Source organism: Aulonocara stuartgranti (assembly GCF_965226115.1).
Source record: "Aulonocara stuartgranti genome assembly, chromosome: 14".
Taxonomy (NCBI): domain Eukaryota; kingdom Metazoa; phylum Chordata; class Actinopteri; order Cichliformes; family Cichlidae; genus Aulonocara; species Aulonocara stuartgranti.
In genome coordinates this window covers 27,842,518-27,862,998 of record NC_138950.1, presented here as the reverse complement: position 1 = coordinate 27,862,998, position 20,481 = coordinate 27,842,518, and the positions used below count along the sequence as shown (strand labels likewise).

The window sequence follows — 20,481 nt, the reverse complement described above, 5'->3', positions numbered from 1 at the left end:
AAAGGGCAGTGAATGTGGCATTGCAATGCTCTGCTTTTTAGGATTCATAAATCTTCTAAGATGGACTTCTGTGTCTTTTCCACCCTAACAGAAGCGGTCTTACTCTGTCCGTGGCTTCATTTGTATTGCAAGACGACCCAGAGGCTGCAGGAACATCTGAACAAGAGCGACCAGGCCACCAATCTAAGAGTGAAGGCAACCGAGGGCTGAAGCGAAGTGAAGCTCCTGACCAAATAAGTACCTTTGGCCCAACCCCTGCCAAGAAGCCGAAATCACTCCCATCACCCCGAGACAATACCTCAGAGACCAAGAAAGGCCCAGTTAAGTCCAAGAAGAGATCACTTACTTCAGAATTGCCTGCATCGTCAGGTCGAGGCCAGAGCAAGAAGAGTGTGGCCGCTGGGGCCTCGCCAATCCAAAAACGGAAAAAAGCAGACTCTCTCCCCGGTCTTAGTAGCACCGCTGGGTCCCTCCCCAATCGTACCGAGGGCAGAACTGCAAAACCCACCAAGCTGGCGTCTAAATCGGCCGCCTCAGCCAAAGCTGGGTGTAGCAACGTGACAGACTCCTCCTCCTCCTCTGCCTCCACCTCTTCCTCTACCACAGGCACCAACAGCACCACCACCCAAGGCGCCCGAGTCAAACAAGGAAAAGACCAGTCCAAGGCACGTCGCTCCCGCTCAGCATCTAGCCCCTCTCCACGCCGTAGTACACGTGACAAAGAGCAGGCCAAAGCTGCCAGCTCTTCAAAATTTGAGTGGGCAGCTCGCTTCAACCCCAAAGTCAATCTGCCAAAACCCAAACTGTCCTTGCCTGGATCATCCAAAACTGAGACCTCCAAACCTGGGCCATCAGGATTACAAGCTAAGCTAGCAAGTAAGTTACATTTACTGTGTACGTCTGCATTATTAGCTCTATGAGGACAGCATTTGTACTTCAGAAATATTTCTTTCATATTTGTTTTTATATTTTTTCTATTGTTCAGAATAGTTTACTATCACGGAGGGAAGTTGTTTTTTTTTGGGTTTTTTTGTTGTTGTTGTTGTTGTTTTTTTAAATAGAGCTCTCCTTTAATTTTTCTTTCCATTGAACTTAATACTATAAAGAGGGTTAGGATTTGGCTTGTGGGTTTATTTTTCTTATTTGTTTGTTTTTATCTTTTGGCACATTGGTCTTTGATATTTGAATTGAGGTGTTATTTTCCAGGGATTAAGTGTTACATCATGAGATACAAAACCTTATTCTGAACTGCTGGGAATAAATGTATTTGTTTTTGTATTAGACCTATTCCAGCATAACTGGTAAAGCATACACATGATTTTAACTTCAGATAAAATTGTGCAGAGAAAACATTCAAAAAGGCCCATATGCAGACATTAGTGTAATTCATATATTTATGATTTATAAGTACAGTTGGTGACACTGTAACACAGTGTGTATAAAAAAAGTTTGTGTCTTGACTAGGATGTCTCATGTACACATGTTGAGTGTGGACTGCACAGAGCTGGTTCATATTTCAGGCATAAGTACCAGTAGCCTGAAACCGGAGATGTATAAATACTGGTGGTCATTCAGTTGTCAGTGATTTCACAGGTATGGCAGGCTCAATCAGCAGTAAACAAGACTTTTTGTAACATGGTCTATATCGTGGTAGTCCTGTAAACTTAGTATAGTCAGTTACTGCTCTGTAAATTACTATGAATGCAGATGTTTTGAGTTTTAGCACAGTACACTAAAGCTGGTTCTCTTGCCCCTCCCCCAAAAGAGCAAGTATCTGAAATGGGAAACACATTGCTCCACCTTTGCATGTGTGCTGCAGAAGTTCACAACAGTTTCAGCTATATTGTGGCAAACATGTCTTTAGTTATCATAGAAGAGAGAGAGGTCAGTGTATTATTATTTTTTGTTTTACTTTTTGTGGCTTATCATATCTATAACATGAATTTGCATGAAGTTTTTTCTCCTCAATTGACATTCACAACACAGAACAGCACTTTAAGAGGAAATTCAAGAGGTCAGTAGTTTCAACAACAGTATTAAAAACGGTTATCATGAATATTGGAGCTAACGCTGGCGCACACATTAACGTTAGGTAGACACAAAGAGTCGAGGGTCACAAGGCCAGATAAAGAAGGGCACAACGGATGCCCTTCTTGCTGCGTTTTATTTCAAGTGGGAAGTCAAAAATCCCGTATTCCAAATTTGAATTATCAGCTGGAATACTGCCTCAGTTTGGATTTATATTTCTAAAACTTGGAACAGGCCTGTTAATCTTGACTTAACAATTCAACATGGCAGCAGTGTAGTAAAACTGTAAAACATGTACTCTGTCCTGAACCAGGGCTCTAGACTAATGTTTTGCCATGGTTGCACTGGTGCGCCTAAATTTTTTTTCTTAGGAGCACCAGCACAAAGGTTAGGCGCACCCAAATTTTTCAACCGCATCACTTAACAGCGCAGTTTTACATGTGCACTTATTTGGGGGGTAAATTGCTGTCCATACAGACAATATTCATTTGTAAATGATTAAATAACAATCTTGTGCTTGAAGTGCTTTGGCACTCCTTGGCAATATTGTAGACAATGTTAAACTTGATGGAAGCGCATCTGTAACCGGAAGGTCGCCGGTTCGATCCCTGGGCTCTCTGGCCTGGTCGTTGTGTCCTTGGGCAAGACACTTTACCCTACCGCCTACTGGTGTTGGCCAGAGGGGCCGATGGCGCAGTGGGGAGAGGGGACACTTAGGCAGTGCATTTATCATGACACATAATGTATTTTCTGGATACACTGTGATTTTTCAGCATTCAGAGATTGATGACTCCGTGTCAGAGCACTGGCTATGAATTTCAGACGGATCAGGGTTTAACTTAACAAAAAAGTTATCAATAGTTATTTTCATCTTTTCTTATTACCCATAGCTCTACATCCACTTCTGTCGGGCCTAGGCTACTCACTAGGGCTGGGTATCGTCACTGATTTCTATAATCTATTAGATTCCGATTCACAAGGTTTCGATTCGATTCAATTTTGCCTCAGACAGTCAGTACTGATACTTGTGAGACTTCATCAGAATTGTGAGCATCACAGCAGATGCCTTTGTGTTTTATTCAGTAACTGAGAATAAAACTTCCTGGCCTGGCTTTTTATAGCATATAATCTTAAAAATATTCTGCAGTATTCTCCAATTTTGCATAATTTCTTTAAATTTCTTCAGTATTGGGCAGCAGAAATTAGGCTTTCCTGTCCGAGGACATTTAAGTAAAAACAAAAAAAAACCCCACAGCTGCCGACAGCGCTGTAAACAACGGTAGACTGGTGGGTAATAAGCGAATGAATAATGCCAAAAACAGAGATTTGAGACGGGAAACTGTTCTTAAAAGAGAGAGAGCTGTGCATGAAGTGTGGTGTTTTGTTTTTTTTTTGTTTTTTTTTTGTTTTTTTTTGTTACTTGAACAGTTGGTCGCACCAGTGCGACCTAAGATTTTATTTTTTATTTTTTTAGTCACACCATTGAAAAATTTGGTCACATTCTAGAGCCCTGTGAACTGTTGTGTATTTGTGACTCGATTAATAAGTCACATACAGTACTGACAAAACTACCTGTAAGTGCTGCAGGAGTGGTTCGAAGCTAAAGAAAAATGGGCCTTGCATATTATTGCTGCTGGTGTGGTATAGCTTTACCTTGTTAGCAAAACAAAGGCATCTAACTTCCTTGATAAAGTGAACGCAGCTAGTAGCTATGGCTACTAGTACTTAGATACAGGAGCAGCCCCCGCCCCCATGGCACCAAAAATGGCTTTGCGTATCTTCCTGGGTATTGACAAGTTTGAAATTCCAGTATTGTGACAACCATGTTGTGTATATGTAATAAAAGTACTACTTAAATGAGGTTTAGCTAATAATTATATTTGGTGAGTTTTTGTGTCCCGGTGACCATCAAAATTTATACTCAGGCTTTCTCTCCAATCATTTACATAAGGACTTCATTTAACTGCCTCAAGGTGTTGCCAAAATGGCCACAGAGTTGCAAGAGTTGCTTCTAGGAAGACATTGGCTCTAGTATCCAGCTTGTCTGATAGCCTATATAGACCATTTGCACAAATGTATTAGTGAAAATCTGGTATGTCTGGTGAAGTGAGTTTGAACTCAGAGGGGTCAGTGTGGGGTCAGTCTGTTCTAGATGGGTGAAAGGATAGTAACTGAAGTCAGCTCTGTTCCATGGGCTATGGCCCAAATAGAGACCCCTCCTTCGTAGGCTTTGGTGTGTTGGCCCACCAGCTGACCAGAGTTATGTTTGAGGGCAGGGAAGGAATCATGAGCTGGTTCTGTCAAAAGGAAAGTAATTCATCTCTCCTGCCATATCCATATCTGTCCGCCTCTGCCTTTTAATACACAGATTCTGTTACTTTATGCTGTAATGGTGAGTAAGCATGTACAGTGCTGCAGCATGTTTTTGTGTGCTTTTCAGTGCGAAAGAACATTTTGATCATATTAAATTAGTCACGTTACAGCAGCCTGTGTCATAGGACAAGTATGTGCTTTTAGTGAATTACCCCCCTGGAAGACTTACTGAAATAAGTCTGATGGACCTTTTTGTTTGACATATTGTAAATCAGTAGCAAGTGGGACATGAAGATGAAGTCAAATGAAGTCCAGAAGTCAATTTTTAATGTTTAATTCATTTGGTTTTAACTCTGTTAATATTTATTTTTATGCTACTGAATTATGAGTCACAGACCTAGCATGAAGGTTGTCTTGTCATAGTGCCATAGGTGTTGCTATTAATACTCACTGGTCTGTGGTGCAGGGCTCTACACAGGCAACACCAGTGGGCCTTTACTATAGCATCAGTCTTTGCTTTTATGTGTTGACTGTGTTTTCACAGATTTTTAACCATAAACCTAATGTAGTGGCATGTTTTCTGTTTTCTTCCACAGCCCAAACTTCTTACATGTTTTACTATTGAATAATTAACCCTTTAAAACCGGTCGGAGCGGGCACGCTCTGTTTTGCGTAACTATTTTTAAATCCCGGTAGCACTGCAACCACGTGAGCTAGCGCAATAATTTTTTTTGCATATGAAACCGGAGGAGTTGTACTTACATCTTATGCCATCAGCTTGTCCTAAGTCACGGTTTCCTTCCACATATAGCTTTGCAAAAAGTGCATAAAAAGCACTTGCAGCAACAAAAACATAATATTCCACAAACACGCTTTGCCAATCCGATCAGCTGTTCATAACACTTCCTACGTTGGAATAGACGTCAGAGCGAACTTTCACGTCCGCCATTACCTGCCCGAAACCAGAAGTGACGTCATTTTCACGGAAATGTAGTTTTTTACCATCGGGGCCTCGTGAGCCTTTACTGGTGTTTTTAAAAGTTATGTTTGACTTTATAACTTTCTGTGTAGTTTCTGGGATGCTTAGGACTCATATTGCACTGCTGGAAATAGTTTATTTTGATGCATATGCTGCTTTTTTGCAAATTTGCATTATAATATTTATTTTCGTTTTTCCTGCAGTAAAAATAAAACTATGAAGACACAAAATAAATTTCCTGTGGTGGGAATCTATTTTGTGCAACTTTTTTGTATTTACAATTTTTAGAGATAGGCCTCTTAAATTTCTCTAACTAGAAATATATGTTTAAAAAAACAAATGATTTTCAATTTTTTTGTAGGTTATTGCACTTTTTTGCAATTTATATAATTACTATGCACTTAATGCAGACATATTATTAAAATCTGGGCTATAATGGTTGTATTGATGTATATCAACTTGAAATGCTCCCAAAATGGCACTACAGCATGTAAAAATATAATATCAGCTCTGGTGGACTTGGTTCTATGGTAGGTCTTAAAGGGTTAATTAAAAAATTTGATTCACCTCCTGTAGAAGATGTTTTTAAATGAAAGAATTTGATGCCACTGTTGGGGCCCAGTCCAAAAGTTATAATCACTGTTTTCTATTTTAGGTTTGAGAAAATCCACTAAGAAGCGCAGCGAGTCTCCTCCAGCAGAGCTCCCCAACTTTCGGCGGAGCACACGCCAGAAGACCACGGGCTCCTGTGCCAGCACCAGGTACACTACAGTGACAAAAAACAAAAATGCATGTTACTTCTGGATATTTATTTTTAAGGAATGTGCACATCATTGAAGCTATACTAAAGTTAAGAAATGCATATTCATGATTTATTCAGCATCTAAAATGATTGCAGTCTAATTTTAATGATGAGACCTAGTGCTGTGCTGTCAGTCTTTTCTCTTAAGCCAGAATGATGAAAAGAGCCTTTTGGTCAGGAATATCTGTCTAGAAGTTGGTCTATAAAGGTTATCTGCAGACAGATCATTAGTGGTGGCCTTTCTGTGCCTTTGTCTCTGAGGGTCCCTCACCTGGTCCACTTATGGTCAAGTGTTGGTTGGTACCTTTTGTCCTACAAAGTTCTTCCTGTAGATCGCCCAAAGCAGACCAAGGATTGTGCTGCTTGGACCTCTTTGTGCCTCTGTCTGCACCTGCAGAACTCTCACAGAGGCTAAGGTGCCAAACGCCAACAGTAGTTGGCATTTCAGAATAGGCTTTACTAAAAAAAAACAAAACACACATCTGCTAGTTTATGCCATTTCTTCTACCGCCTCTGTTTCTTTTCTATTTCCCCAATAGGACATTAAACTCTTAAAAATATAAAAGATAATTTACATCCTGGAGTCCTGCTCTCAAAAATTGACAAATGTGATGCTGTCTGTGAAGCTGAATTTAAGAAATAAGCGCTTAAAGATTTGAGAACATGTGTAGTGCCATGTTCTGTCAGGACAGAACGCTGGGTCATGTGGTTGGTCGGCTGGTTTGCGGCTAATAGACTTCTATTAGTTTATGTTAGCTAACCAGAGACAGAAACCTTCGTGAGAATAAGGACACTAAAACTAAAAAAAAAAAATCACTTGTACAGCCCCTAGATGATGCAATCAGTTCACAGACAGTGTATCTATGTTATGTTATATCTAGGTCTACATTGTATCTATTTCAGTTTTTGAGAGCAGGGCTCCATGATGTAAATTAGCCTTTATATATGTAGTGTTTCATGTCCTCTTTAAGGTTGGAATGTTTACTATATTACGGTAATGACTAATCATGGTAAGTAGTTGCTAAACTTTTTTTTTTTCTTTTTTTTTTTCATTCATTGGACTCAACTCACCCAAACACCTTAGCTTACATATATTAAACTCTTGGTTGTAGTCTACTGGGACCTAACTGATGCCTTTTTTGCTAGTGTGACTGCTTTATTCAGATGGGTGGCCAAAGGGTTGAGTTTAAACTTTTTATCAGTTTGCATATTAAAACTTTTAAATAACAAAAGATGAAAACTTAAAGATCCCTTGCTTTATTTCATGATGTTACACCAATGTTGCCATTTTAAAATCTGCTTGGTCTAATGATATTTTATTTTAAAGCACACGCCTCATCAGCTCCAGTGTCTGTCAGTAGCAGAGCTCCACCCAGACTGAACTGGATGTGAAGCCACTTCTCATCAAAACAGAAAAAAACTACTCAAAGTCTGTTGTTATGATTTCAGTAAAAAAACAAAAAAACAACAACAACAAACATCAAGGCTGAAACGATTTTGTGCAAATGCTGTCATTGTGTTTGTTTAGAGTTCATTTAAGCTGAACGGGTTAGCAGCTTGTATCAGCTGAGTGGCTTTAAATAATCAATATTTAGGTCTGCAAATTGGCATTTTGGGGAAAAATGTCTCCATCACAGAAGGTACAAACTGGTATTTCATTGTGTTTATAGATCAGACCAACTGACCCCAATTTATTTTACCACCCTTTACAACATGAGGTGGCACAACAATCCTGCACAATGTACATGGTTGGCAGTATGCCCATGAGTTTAACATGAAAACTTCTAACGTGCATTTGATAAAAGGGCAATAACTATGCATGGAAGCCTCTGTTTCAGTTGCATGATCCAAATTTACCATAGTAGAATCACTAGCCAAGGGAACCACTGCTATGTATTCGTATGATACAGAATGCATTGGAGTTTGACACTATAAAAGTATAATAATCAGAGTCTCTTTGTACGCATGTAACAGTCGGCGGGGCTCAGGCCTGGGCAAGCGCGGGGCAGCCGACGCTCGCCGACAGGAGAAAATGGCCGACTCCGACAACAACCAAGATGGGGCCAACTCATCAGCCGCTCGCACTGATGATGCATCACAAGGGGCTTCAGGTACTTTCGCTAACAAATTAAGATTACTTATTGCAACCAGAAATAACTCAAATGTTGGAATGATGTGTGATTGGGGTGTAGCTGAACATGTACTAAGAGGTTTTTCTAAAGTAAAAGGTGAACTACTAAGATTTCTGCTCCGATCTTTCTCATAATTATAGACTAGAAAAGTCGGACTAACTAACACCATGTTTTTATAATAACTCACATTGCAGTTTGAAAATGTCAGTTAATTATTCACTTCATTATTCAATTAAGCTTAAGACTTAAAAACTCCTTTGTCCCACACGCCATCAAACTGTTTAACTCCTCTCTGGAGGGGAGAGGGAGGAGAAACAGGAGGACAAAGGAGGGGGGAACGACTAAGCTGTAGTGCCTCTTCACCTCACTGTACAATACCTTGTGCAATACTTTTTGTAAATAGTCAATGGTGCAATAGACCTAAATACTTGAAATGTGCAATTCACTTGTATTTTTATTCCTATTTATTCTATTTATCCCCTTCGTATATTTTATTTATATTTGTCTCTGTATTCTGTAACTTCTGTCGGTGCTGTGCTTTTTGGAAATCGAATTTCCCAGAGGAACCCACCCGAGGGATTAATAAAGTTCTATCTTATCTTAAGATGATTCAGATTTCCATTCATTTATGTGAAGATGAAAACTTAACACAATTATGGCCATTTAATACATTGTTTTCACTTCAATAAAAAAAAATTAAAATATGAATTTTTACGGTTTATTTCCAGCGTCAAGCTCGGTTGCTGGAGCAGTGGGCATGACCACCTCTGGTGAGAGTGAGTCTGATGATTCTGAAATGGGAAGGCTTCAAGGTATGTTAAAACCACCTTAGAGATTTCTCATATTACAAAAAATATTTGACCTTTTAATACATAAAGCTTTGTATGTCCTTTAGCTCTACTAGAGGCCAGAGGTCTCCCTCCACATCTTTTTGGGCCCCTGGGACCCCGCATGTCTCAACTCTTTCACAGGACCATAGGCAGTGGAGCCAGTGAGTAATGTCTTCTAACATTGACATCAGCGTTCTTGTTGCACTCAAAATATTTTAATAAAAAAAAAAAAATCGCTCCCTTGTTTTCAGGTTCCAAGGCTCAACAGCTTCTGCAAGGCCTCCAGGCCACAGGTGACGAGTCTCAGCAACTCCAAGCCGCAATAGAAATGTGCCAGTTGCTTGTGATGGGCAATGAGGAAACACTTGGTGGATTTCCTGTGAAAAGTGTCGTTCCTGCCTTGGTAAGTCCTATTTTCTTTGGCTGTTTAGCTTCCTGTACTCCACAGCCCTGTTTCCTGATTTTGAAGCAGTGTCTCACCTATTCATTGTTTTACAGGGAAAAATTCCTCCCACAGTTATGTGTAATGTAAATATTGGTTGACAGAAAATCAGTTACTTTTTATTTTTTCACATGTATGCTATTTAATTCCATGTAACTGCTTGCTCTTTCGCAGATTACACTGTTACAAATGGAGCATAACTTTGATATTGTGAGTATGACTGGCTTCTGTTATTGTAAATGTCGTTGGTTTATTTACTTTTTGTTTGGGGGGGGTCATGCAACTGATTATCTTCACATCATTGCTCTGTGCATTCAGATGAACCATGCCTCGCGTGCACTCACTTACATGATGGAGGCCCTCCCTCGATCTTCTGCTGTGGTGGTCGATGCCATTCCTGTCTTCCTGGAGAAGGTAAAGCATGGCACTTTCTGTCAGTAATCACTTGTTAATTCATAACAGTGACCTTCTCATATGCTAATGGATTGTTCGACTTTCTTGTCTGCAGCTTCAGGTGATTCAGTTCATTGACGTAGCAGAGCAGGCCCTGACTGCCTTGGAGATGTTGTCAAGGCGACACAGCAAAGCCATTTTGCAGGCCGTAAGTGTTACGCTGTCTTTTTGTTGTGCCATTAATTTGTCTTTTCTCTGCTAGCCGCATTTAGTCGTAATGATCCTCACCTGTCATCCCTTATAGGGTGGGCTTGCTGACTGCCTCCTGTACCTGGAGTTCTTTAGCATTAATGCTCAGAGGAATGCCTTGGCTATTGCAGCCAACTGCTGCCAGAGCATTACTCCAGATGAGTTCCACTTTGTTGCTGACTCTCTGCCACTGTTGACTCAGAGACTTACTCATCAGGTACAGTTTTCATATAAAGGATACTGATCTGACATTAGCAACAACGGTACATTACGTCTGATTTGGGTCAAGCAGTGAGGTCATTTATTTAATGTGGTAAATCTTTTACTTATCCACCATTTATTCTCTTGCCTTTTTTAGGATAAGAAGTCAGTTGAAAGTACTTGTCTCTGTTTCGCCAGACTGGTGGACAACTTTCAGCATGAAGAGGTCTGTACCTCAGTTTGTTTTTGGTAGACCATGTTTGCTGTTTCAGTTGTTTCTTGCCATTTAGAGATTTGTAGTCCACATGCCCTCTTAATGTACATTTATGCATCTCCGTTCAAATCAACAGAACCTGTTGCAGGAGGTGGCATCAAGGGACCTGTTGACAAACATCCAGCAGCTGTTGGTAGTGACTCCTCCTGTGCTCAGCTCAGGGATGTTCATCATGGTTGTGCGCATGTTTTCACTTATGTGCTCCAACTGTCCATGCCTGGCAGTCCAGCTTATGAAACAGAGTGAGTAACATTTGCACATAGGCCACACATTAGTAGGCCCCCTGACAGTATTGGCTTTTTCCTTTTTGGTTTTACAGTGTATTTACTTTACGGGATAGGATATTTTTAATAGATTTAAGACGTGCTAGTTACTAGATACAGTTTGGTAACTTGTTTCCCCCCACAAAATTACTGAAATCCAAATTATGACTGCCTGTCAATAGTGGTCCTGCTAACAGCTACATCAACCTACATGATAAAGCTTTTCATTTTCTGTTTCTCATCTTGTGAACTTGCAGTCTTTATTTGCCAGCAAACCAAACAGATGTGACACTAAACATGTACTTAATGCTATTTTTGTGAACGTTTGCAGTCCTATGGCTCTTTGTAAATGATTTAAAAAGAATTGCCATGTCTTGAAATTAATTTATTTTATTCATTGCGCAACCCATTGATTTATTTTTATCAGTAGTGTTATTATGGTGTGTATGAACTTGAAACATAACACTTAACAGAGAAAATGTTTGTTTTTATCTTTTTTTCTCTTCTAATTAGACATAGCAGAAACTCTGCGTTTCCTTTTGTGTGGAGCGTCAAATGGCAGCTGCCAGGAACAGATTGAACTGGTACCCCGGAGCCCCCAGGAGCTCTACGAGCTGACCTCACTCATATGGTATTGTTAAGGTCACACTGGGCAGTGTGGCAAAAATTAAAGACTAGCAGACATACAGACACCTGAGCAATGTTTTTATTTTGTTTGCTGCACATAGTTTATCAAAACTATGGGCGTCAGTGTGTTTTAACACTCTCTCTGTGTGTGTGTGTGTGTGTGTGTGTGTGTGTGTGTGTGTGTGTGTGTGTGTGTGTAAACGTGCATATCTTTCTCATGTAATTTAAGGAATCTTCCTTAAAACAACAGCTTATTACTTTGTGGCATTTTTGTCTATAACATTTTTGTTGCATTGGGTAACCTCTGTATTTTCCCTTTCAGTGAGCTGATGCCCTGCTTGCCCAGAGAAGGCATCTTTGCAGTTGATGTAATGCTTAAGAAGGGCAGTGTCCAGACAACAGAGGGAGCAATCTGGCAGTGGAGGGATGACCGGGGACTGTGGCATCCTTACAACCGCATTGACAGCCGCATTATTGAGGTACACATTACTGTGTTGTTATTATTATGTTATGTCATATCAGTTTAGTCATTGTTGAAATTTTATTTATTTTGTAATATATTATAATGATTTAGTAGGATGCTACAATAAAGGATAACTAAAGAATGAATAATGGGTCGACTTTTAAACCTTGTGTCAGAATATTTAATGTGTTAGGATCATGTGTGGGTATAGATCTGTATATCTCTCACTGATATTGGGTGTGGTTGTCTTGCTCTGCAGACAGCCCACCAGAACGGGGAAGATGAGATCAGCTTGTCAACCCTCGGCCGCGTATACACAATTGACTTCAACTCTATGCAGCAGATCAATGAAGACACAGGAACAGCACGTGGTATCCAGAGGAAACCTAACCCTCTTGCTAACCCCAACACAGGTATTTTACTAATGATATGTGACGAAGATATGTGTGAAGACGAGTGTATTTTAGCAGAGAATAGAATGGGAACAAACTCCTTGGGTTGACTTATTTTAGGCTCGTAAAAGGAAAAGTCCTTTGAAAATCTAAATAAGCTCTCAGTGCCTAATGAATGAAGATTTATTTATTTTTTGTCTTGTGAGGGTGGTAGCTATAATCAGCTTGGAGTCGCACAGCTATATTTCTAACAGTGACAGGTTAACGGCCCAAAAAATAAAAGCAAAAAAAATTCCCTGAAACAATTCCTTCGTTGTTAAATGCAATGTTTTAGTGGTGCAGCAGCACGAGCATTTGCCCCAGATTGTTTGGTATGCTTCATTGAAATTGAATTTGTTTGCTTCAGTACACACTGTAAGCTTAACAGTTACTCAGAAAAATGGCAATAACAATAGTTCAGCTAGTGCTAGTATGGTCGGACACATTAGCTAAACTTAAATTTTGTAGCTACTGCTGTTATTATAGCTTAAGGATAGTGTGTGTGTGTGTGTGGGGGGGGGGGGCTTTACAGCTTCCTAATTGGCCACAGCAAAAAGAGAACTAAACTATGACCCAAACAGTGAGGTATATACTAAACAACTACTATACTCTACTACAGACCCCTGAAATATTTCATTTTATCATTATGCAGTTATTGAGTGCATATGGTTAATGGCATTAATCTGACCCGTTCCATGTCTATCATTAGGCAGCCACCAAGAGGTCCGTCGTGAAGATGCACGAGCCCAGTTGATGAAGGAGGACCCTGAGCTGGCAAAGTGCTTTATCAAAACTCTGTTCGGGGTCTTGTATGAGGTGTACAGCTCATCAGCTGGCCCAGCTGTCAGACACAAGTGCCTTAGAGCCATCCTCAGGATCATCTACTTTGCTGATGCAGAGCTGCTGAAGGATGTGCTGAGGAACCATGCTGTGTCCAGGTAAGAGTCTAGGCTACTGGCTCCTGTTAGCACTGATATTAAATCTGGTTGTGGTCTTACAGTAGGCTAAAGATGTTGGAAAGGAAGAATTTTAAAGAAACAACAGGGCCAGTGTTGGGATTTTAAATTAAATTGACCTTTGTCTTGTGTTTATTTCTACAGTCACATTGCCTCCATGCTATCTAGTCAGGACTTGAAGATTGTAGTGGGTTCACTGCAGATGGCTGAGATCCTCATGCAGAAGCTCCCAGATGTTTTCAGTGTTTATTTCAGAAGAGAAGGTAGTGTATGATCCCATGGAGAACTGTGGTTTCTTATCTGTTCATCACACCAATAAGACAGTATAAGCGTTTTGTAAAAGAAGTATGCTCTGAAGCTGTCACTTTGTGTTATTTTTTCGTATGATGTCATAGCTAAATTAATGTTTGTGGATGCAAATTGTTAAAGCTTTAAATGCAAAGATTTTTTTAAAATAAGATAGTAAAATGTGACAGTTAAGGCTGACTTTACCTAAAACCTTACTATATTGCAAGTGTGGCAATGGTGCATTGATGCTAATGGTTTCCTTTGCATTTTTTCCCCTGATGCATTATTCCCTGAATTACCTGAAATGTGAATTGAGTCCCAGTCCTCAGCCAGAGCTCTATGCTGGCGTGGAGCTCTGTATTGTGCTTCTTTTAAGGCTTTTTTTTTTTTTTTTTGCAATACTTTCTTTTTGTCTTCAAGGTGTCATGCACCAAGTGAAGAATTTGGCAGAGTCTGAGAGCTTTTTGGTCACTAGTCCTCCAAAGGCTTGCCCTAGTGGCACCGCCAGTCTCTGCACTACCACCATCAGCACTGCATCCACCACATCTGCTAATAATACAACTCCTGACCTGGGCTCACCCAGCTTCCAGCACAGCATGGACGACTCGCTGGACCTCAGCCCTCAAGGGTAAGTTTGAGGCCATATGTGGCTTTGGTTTGGCTATCTAAGGAAACGATATACCTTTTTTTTTTTTTTTTTTTTTTTTTTAGCAAAGCCAAACATCCAGTGTGTATTTGGAAGAAAAGCTCATAAACACAAAGTAATTAAGTCATTAAGAGCAAATATTGTTGTCAAATAGTTGCTCAACTACTTAAAAATGTAAACAGAGCACAGATAATGTATATTGTCTGCAATTAATACATGTTACTATTTATCAAAGCATTATAGGGTATGTATGTATGTCTGTAGTTAATGGAAGAGCAAATATCTTTATAAATAACCACAAGAGCATGAAATAAATAACTTTCTCTTGCACATAGGCGGTTAAGTGATGTCTTAAAAAGGAAACGACTACCTAAAAGAGGACCTAGAAGGCCCAAGTACTCGCCACCAAGAGATGATGATAAAGTAGACAATCAGGGTGAGTGTCCCAGACACACTTTGAGACACAAATATGTTACAATAATTTTGTTGAAAAAGTTCTGAACCATACTCTTGAACTCAGATCAGTATGAGACTAATTATATTATACAGATTGACAATATTATTTGAACGTGTTTTTTGCACATTTGTTACTGTTTTGATGCATATGTTAAAGCAGGGGTGTCAAACATTTGCAGGCCACATGCAGCTCACTTTGATCTTAGGTGCTGTCAACACTGTACACAATGCAGAATGGCGCGTAACAAGCAAGCAAAATAGGCAGAAAAATATCATCATCTATTTTTGATGGAAAAGTGATCTGGAAGCACACTGAGAGCAAGAGAGCTGTGCAGGAAGTGTGGTGTGGATTTTTCTTTTGTTTGTTTTGGTTGGTTGTTTTTGTTTTTTCCCTGTTAATACAAGGGTAAGATAAAATTCATGACAATGTTTTTTCAAACGTCTTCTTTTGCTGCTGGTTCAGTGAATTTTTGTCAGAGGGTGCGAAACTTGCGGTTTCAGAATCTCTGAAATGTCGGTTTTCAGCTCCTGGGGGCACATCTGTGTACGCGCCGTCGGGTAAACAAGCCCACTTTGTGTTTGCATCTTTTTGCGGAATCTGTTTACCTGCTCTTTGGTCATTTGGTTTTTTTAGCGGTTTAGTGGTTTTGAATCCGTTTTGTGGGCTTTTATCTGAGATTCTGAGATCTGTATTAAATTACAGATCTGGGAGTAAAACCAGATGTTCTCCCTTTCACCTCTGGGGGCATTGGGGTTCAACAGGTTAATTGTTTATTGCTCAATTACTTTGTATAGTATGAATAGCCATGAGGGAGGTTTTTTATTAGTAGGAAAAGTTGTAAAACTTTTGAAAATACAGTCAAGTCTAGAACTTCTGCTTGTGCTTGCTTGTGGTGAGCAGCAGATCAAAGAAGTTAAGAATTATAAATGACTTCCTTAGCTGTGAGACTCATTTAAACACTGAGCCATGGCTCTGTGCCACATGCAGACATTTCTGCATCTCTTCCATTCAAAGACACTTTATATAATTTATTTTATGTAATACTTAACACTGAACTGTGAATGTAATACTTTTTGTCCTCCACAATGGAAAATGGCTGAAAATAAAAGCATGTATCACTTTATCCAGCTCCTAATGTCATGTAGCCTGTGCTCGTTTCTTCATTTCCTGACTGTCTCTCTGTGTAGCTGGTCTGCACCACTACACATGCTGTCTTGGGAACATCTACCTCCCTTCCTCCTTTTCACACAATGGGATGATCCCAGTCTGTCTTTGCATTTGATTGGTTGGATTGCCCATCAAAATAAAGTCCCACCCCCTGCCTGCATGGATTCTCAGCAGGGCTGAAGTTTCGGCTCCTATGTACAAACGTACCATTAATAACTGACACATGAAATTATCTAGCGGGTCGGATATAATTGTAGGGCTGTACATTTGACATCCCTGTGTTAAAGTAATACCTGCCGGCTAATATTTACAGTGTTGATCAGAACCTGTTGGTGTACAGTAACTTTTGGTACACTGAATTGTTTAGTCATAATCCTTTTATTTATTTTTTTGTATTATTAAAAAAAAAACCCAAAACCAACCCCAAATGAGCTAAATCTATAATAATCAAATATTTTTTATGTTATTAGTTGATAATTCTCCTGTTCTTCCTTTTAGCTAAGAGCCCTACCAGTACTCAGTCACCCAAATCATCCTTCTTGGCCAGTCTCAATCCCAAGACATGGGGCAAGCTGGGTGCTCAGACCAACAATGCCAACTCTGAGCCCTCGCGCACAGCAGGAGTGAGTGGCCTCGCAAGGGCCCCTCCCAAGGACTCAATTTCAAATAACCGGTACGGTTGTGAGTTAACGAAGACAGCTTAGCTTTGTCTTTACTCCTATATTATCCAAATCTCCCGTCGTGGGCTAAACCATCGTCCTTAACAAGTGAATTATTTATTTTGTCATTTGTAGAGACAAAATTAAGGCCTGGATCAAAGACCAAGCGACTAAGTTTGTGGAGCGCTACTTCAACTCTGAAAATGTGGATGGCAGCAACCCTGCACTGAATGTCCTCCAGAGACTTTGCACAGCCACCGAGCAACTCAACCTCCAGGTAAAACATGAGCGCTACCTCGAAAAAGAAGTTATTGAACAGCTAGCAACACCTTGTACAGGGTTGGTTTGTTTGAGGTTTTAAAGTTATAAGATGTATTCCAAGAAGAAGATGGTAGTTGTACTTGTTGAGTACAAAGTAACTATCAATAGTTAAACCCCATACCTGAAATATTTTATCATCTGATGCATTTCACAGGTGGACGGTGGTATGGAGTGCTTAGTGGAGATCTCCAGTATTGTGTCAGAATCTGATGTGTCGTCTTTTGAGATCCAGCACAGTGGGCTGGTGAAGCAGCTGTTGGTCTACCTGACCGCCAACACAGACAGAGAATTGCTGAGTCGTGATGTGCGGCTCAAAAGGTTCCTCCATGTGTTCGGTGGCTGTCCGGTGAGACTAAAACATATATTATTGTTAAATTATCTTATTCTGCTCAAGTCTGAAAGTTCTGCAGTGATCTGTTTTTAGAATCAACGGTTTCCTCTAATAAATGTGTTTTACAGGAAGATGGTGGAAGCATGTTTGCTGGGTTTGTTTCTAACTTTTTATTTTTAAATTCCCTCATTTTGTCTCAGCCTCCAGGAATGGAGCCCATAGGTCGCCTGGATCTAGCTGAGAATGCACCTTACTTGGCCATGGTGCACAAGATGAACAGCTGTCTGAGCCAAATGGAGCAATTTCCTGTCAAGGTGCACGATTTTCCCAGTGGCAACGGCAATGGCAGCAGGTCTGTGGCTTTACGTACATTTTGTTTCCAGCTGTTTGTGCACATTTTGGTGTGGTGTACTCTTTTTTTTTTTTTTTTTTTTTTTTTTTTTTTTTTTAATTGATATGAATCTCCCACTCTCTCCTCAGGGGGTCTCAGGCACTCAAGTTCTTCAACACACATCAGCTTAAGTGTCAGCTGCAGAGACACCCAGATTGCACTAATGTTAAACAGTGGAAAGGGGGACCTGTAAAGATCGACCCTCTGGCTCTGGTGCAAGCCATTGAGCGGTATCTTGTTGTCAGAGGTGAGAGACATTTGCAGAATGTTTATGTCAACTTGTGCTTCAACCCCACTGCAGGGCACTTTGCATTGTCCAAGAGACCAAACGTTTTTCAGCTGTTAGCCATTTTTCAGAACTCGCTGTTAGGTTGCATTGTAAATTTAAAATCTTGTCTCCACAGGATACGGCCGAATCAGGGAAGAAGACGAAGACAGTGATGATGATGGCTCAGATGATGAAATAGACGAATCACTGGTATGCGATTCCATTCATGCCAAATAATGGTTGTGCGTGTGCTTCTATATAATCCTCTGTAGATATGCATCTTTTTAATCCCTCCTATGTGATTTCTTGATTACTCAGGCGGCTCAGTTTTTGAATTCAGGCAGCGTACGTCACAGACTGCAGTTCTACATTGGTGACCACCTGCTACCGTACAACATGACGGTGTACCAGGCTGTGCGGCAGTATAGTCTGCAGGCAGAAGAAGAACGGGAGTCAACAGATGATGAGGCAAACCCACTTGGCCGAGCTGGCATCTGGACCAAAACACACACAATATGGTATAAATAACCACTTTTTATACCAACTAAATATCTCATGACAATCAAGATTCAAAGTCTCTTAAAGGGTTTGGGGGGGGGTGACCGTGGCTCAGGGGGTTGGGAAGTGCATCTGTAACCGGAAGGTCGCCGGTTCGATACCCGGGCTCTGTCCTGGTCGTTGTGTCCTTGGGCAAGACACTTTACCCTACCGCCTACTGGTGTTGGCCAGAGGGGCCGATGGTGTGATATGGCAGCCTCGCTTCTGTCAGTCTGCCCCAGGGCAACTGTAGCTCTCCTCCACCAGTGTGTGAATGTGAGAATGAATGAATAGTGGCATTGTAAAGCGCTTTGGGTGCCTTAAAAAGCGCTATATAAATCCAATCCATTGTTTGTTGTTTAAAATATTGGAGTTTACTGCTTTAGTTGCTCTAGGTCAGAGTGACAGGGAAAAGGCATGAAACAGCCACTTAAAACCAGTGAAGATCCTTTACAGAGGCTTGCAACACACCAGGATGCCCCGCTTTTCAAAGACGTATTCTTCTCTGTGGCCTTTTAGAAGTAAAACTGGGACTGTACATGGTTTTTTTTGTTTTTTTTTCTTAAAGCATGGAGACCATTTTCTCTTTTATCCTGTAAACAGGTATAAGCCTGTGAGGGAGGACGAGGATGGAAGCAAAGATGCTGTGGGTGGCAAGAGAGGCCGAGCCCAGACTGCTCCCACCAAAACCTCACCCCGCAACGCCAAGAAGCAGGATGAGCTGTGGCATGGTGAGAATTTTGGATATCTCAGGAGTAAGGCTTTGTTCGTTTTACATTAAAACCTCACCTGCTGACTATGAAATACTTGATGTCACTGACATTGAAATGTCAAGCAGGCCACACAGACTTGTACATCTGACATTTGATGTCACCTTTGCAAAGTTTAACTGTGAAATCAAAAAGCAAGTGAGCGGATCTGTGGTCTTATTGTTCAGTTTCTACTGAATCTAAATGTGTATGTTTTGATTAAAACTATTCCCATTGCTCCCAGATGGTGTATGTCCCAGCGTCATCAATCCCTTAGAGACATACCTCACTTCGGAGCCACCAGAGACCATAACTTTTGATGACCCTTCTTTAGAGGTCATCCTGCTGCTGAGGGTCCTGCACTCCATCAGTAGATACTGGTTCTACCTGTATGATGTAAGTCTCCTTTGGACAGGATTCTGACAGTGAGGAACTTAGTGTGTGTTTGTTTCTGATAGAGTTTTGAACACCAAATATCGTCCTTAAGAAAATGTTTTCACAGGCCTTTACACAATTAGGATTGTTCATTGTGTTGGGACATAAAATATTCCAGTAACATTGACTTTAATATTTTATTTTGTTGTACAGAACGCTGCGTGTAAGGAAATTATCTCTACCAATGAGTTCATTAACAGTAAACTGACAGCCAAAGCCAATCGTCAGCTGCAAGACCCTCTGGTCATCATGACTGGGAACATCCCCACGTGGCTCATTGAGCTTGGGAAGTCCTGGTAAGTTTCACAAGAATAGTCTGTGATCTGTTTTGCAACGCCAAGATTACATTTGTTGGGGTTGTTGCCTGGCTGTAGTAACACACTTTTCTCTCTCTTTTCCTCTGCAGCCCCTTCTTCTTCCCCTTTGACACTCGGCAGATGTTATTCTATGTAACCGCCTTTGACCGTGACAGAGCAATGCAGCGCTTGTTGGACACAAACCCGGAGATCAACCAGTCAGATTCTCAGGACAGCAGAGTTGCACCACGTCTGGACAGGAAAAAGGTGCAGTGTGTTACTTCGAAGCATTGTGCTGTACTTTTTCTACCTTGGAATCCACATCTTGTGTCGTGTGACCTGCTAAATGTGATCACGTGATTCCCTCTGTTATGCTGTGTTTTCAGAGGACGATAAACCGCGACGAGCTCCTAAAACAGGCAGAGTCTGTGATGCAGGATCTCGGCAGCTCCAGGGCAATGCTCGAGATTCAGTATGAGAATGAGGTATTTAAGTTTCTCGTATCTGAATACTCAAACTCTGAAAGAAAATAGGAGGAAAGTTTGGACTTTGT

At 40.7% G+C, this 20,481-nt stretch overlaps 1 protein-coding gene across 6 annotated transcripts in view; it reads left to right on the top strand.

Moving 5' to 3' along the window:
- Positions 1–20,481, top strand: part of trip12 (thyroid hormone receptor interactor 12) — a 45,270-nt gene that overhangs the window by 20,923 nt on the left and 3,866 nt on the right. For all 6 annotated transcript variants that reach the window (XM_082503182.1, XM_082503183.1, XM_082503185.1 and 3 more), the window contains 31 exons: positions 92–876; positions 5,976–6,081; positions 8,097–8,233; positions 8,983–9,066; positions 9,150–9,245; positions 9,336–9,487; positions 9,701–9,736; positions 9,845–9,940; positions 10,035–10,127; positions 10,224–10,385; positions 10,527–10,595; positions 10,720–10,885; positions 11,420–11,537; positions 11,856–12,012; positions 12,256–12,409; positions 13,137–13,365; positions 13,528–13,646; positions 14,092–14,299; positions 14,653–14,753; positions 16,440–16,614; positions 16,736–16,877; positions 17,076–17,267; positions 17,453–17,604; positions 17,733–17,890; positions 18,048–18,121; positions 18,230–18,429; positions 19,052–19,179; positions 19,442–19,593; positions 19,786–19,928; positions 20,039–20,195; positions 20,315–20,413. In XM_082503182.1, coding sequence (XP_082359308.1) covers positions 92–876; positions 5,976–6,081; positions 8,097–8,233; positions 8,983–9,066; positions 9,150–9,245; positions 9,336–9,487; positions 9,701–9,736; positions 9,845–9,940; positions 10,035–10,127; positions 10,224–10,385; positions 10,527–10,595; positions 10,720–10,885; positions 11,420–11,537; positions 11,856–12,012; positions 12,256–12,409; positions 13,137–13,365; positions 13,528–13,646; positions 14,092–14,299; positions 14,653–14,753; positions 16,440–16,614; positions 16,736–16,877; positions 17,076–17,267; positions 17,453–17,604; positions 17,733–17,890; positions 18,048–18,121; positions 18,230–18,429; positions 19,052–19,179; positions 19,442–19,593; positions 19,786–19,928; positions 20,039–20,195; positions 20,315–20,413 — 4,840 coding nt within the window. The remainder of the gene's footprint in view (positions 1–91; positions 877–5,975; positions 6,082–8,096; positions 8,234–8,982; positions 9,067–9,149; positions 9,246–9,335; positions 9,488–9,700; positions 9,737–9,844; positions 9,941–10,034; positions 10,128–10,223; positions 10,386–10,526; positions 10,596–10,719; positions 10,886–11,419; positions 11,538–11,855; positions 12,013–12,255; positions 12,410–13,136; positions 13,366–13,527; positions 13,647–14,091; positions 14,300–14,652; positions 14,754–16,439; positions 16,615–16,735; positions 16,878–17,075; positions 17,268–17,452; positions 17,605–17,732; positions 17,891–18,047; positions 18,122–18,229; positions 18,430–19,051; positions 19,180–19,441; positions 19,594–19,785; positions 19,929–20,038; positions 20,196–20,314; positions 20,414–20,481) is intronic.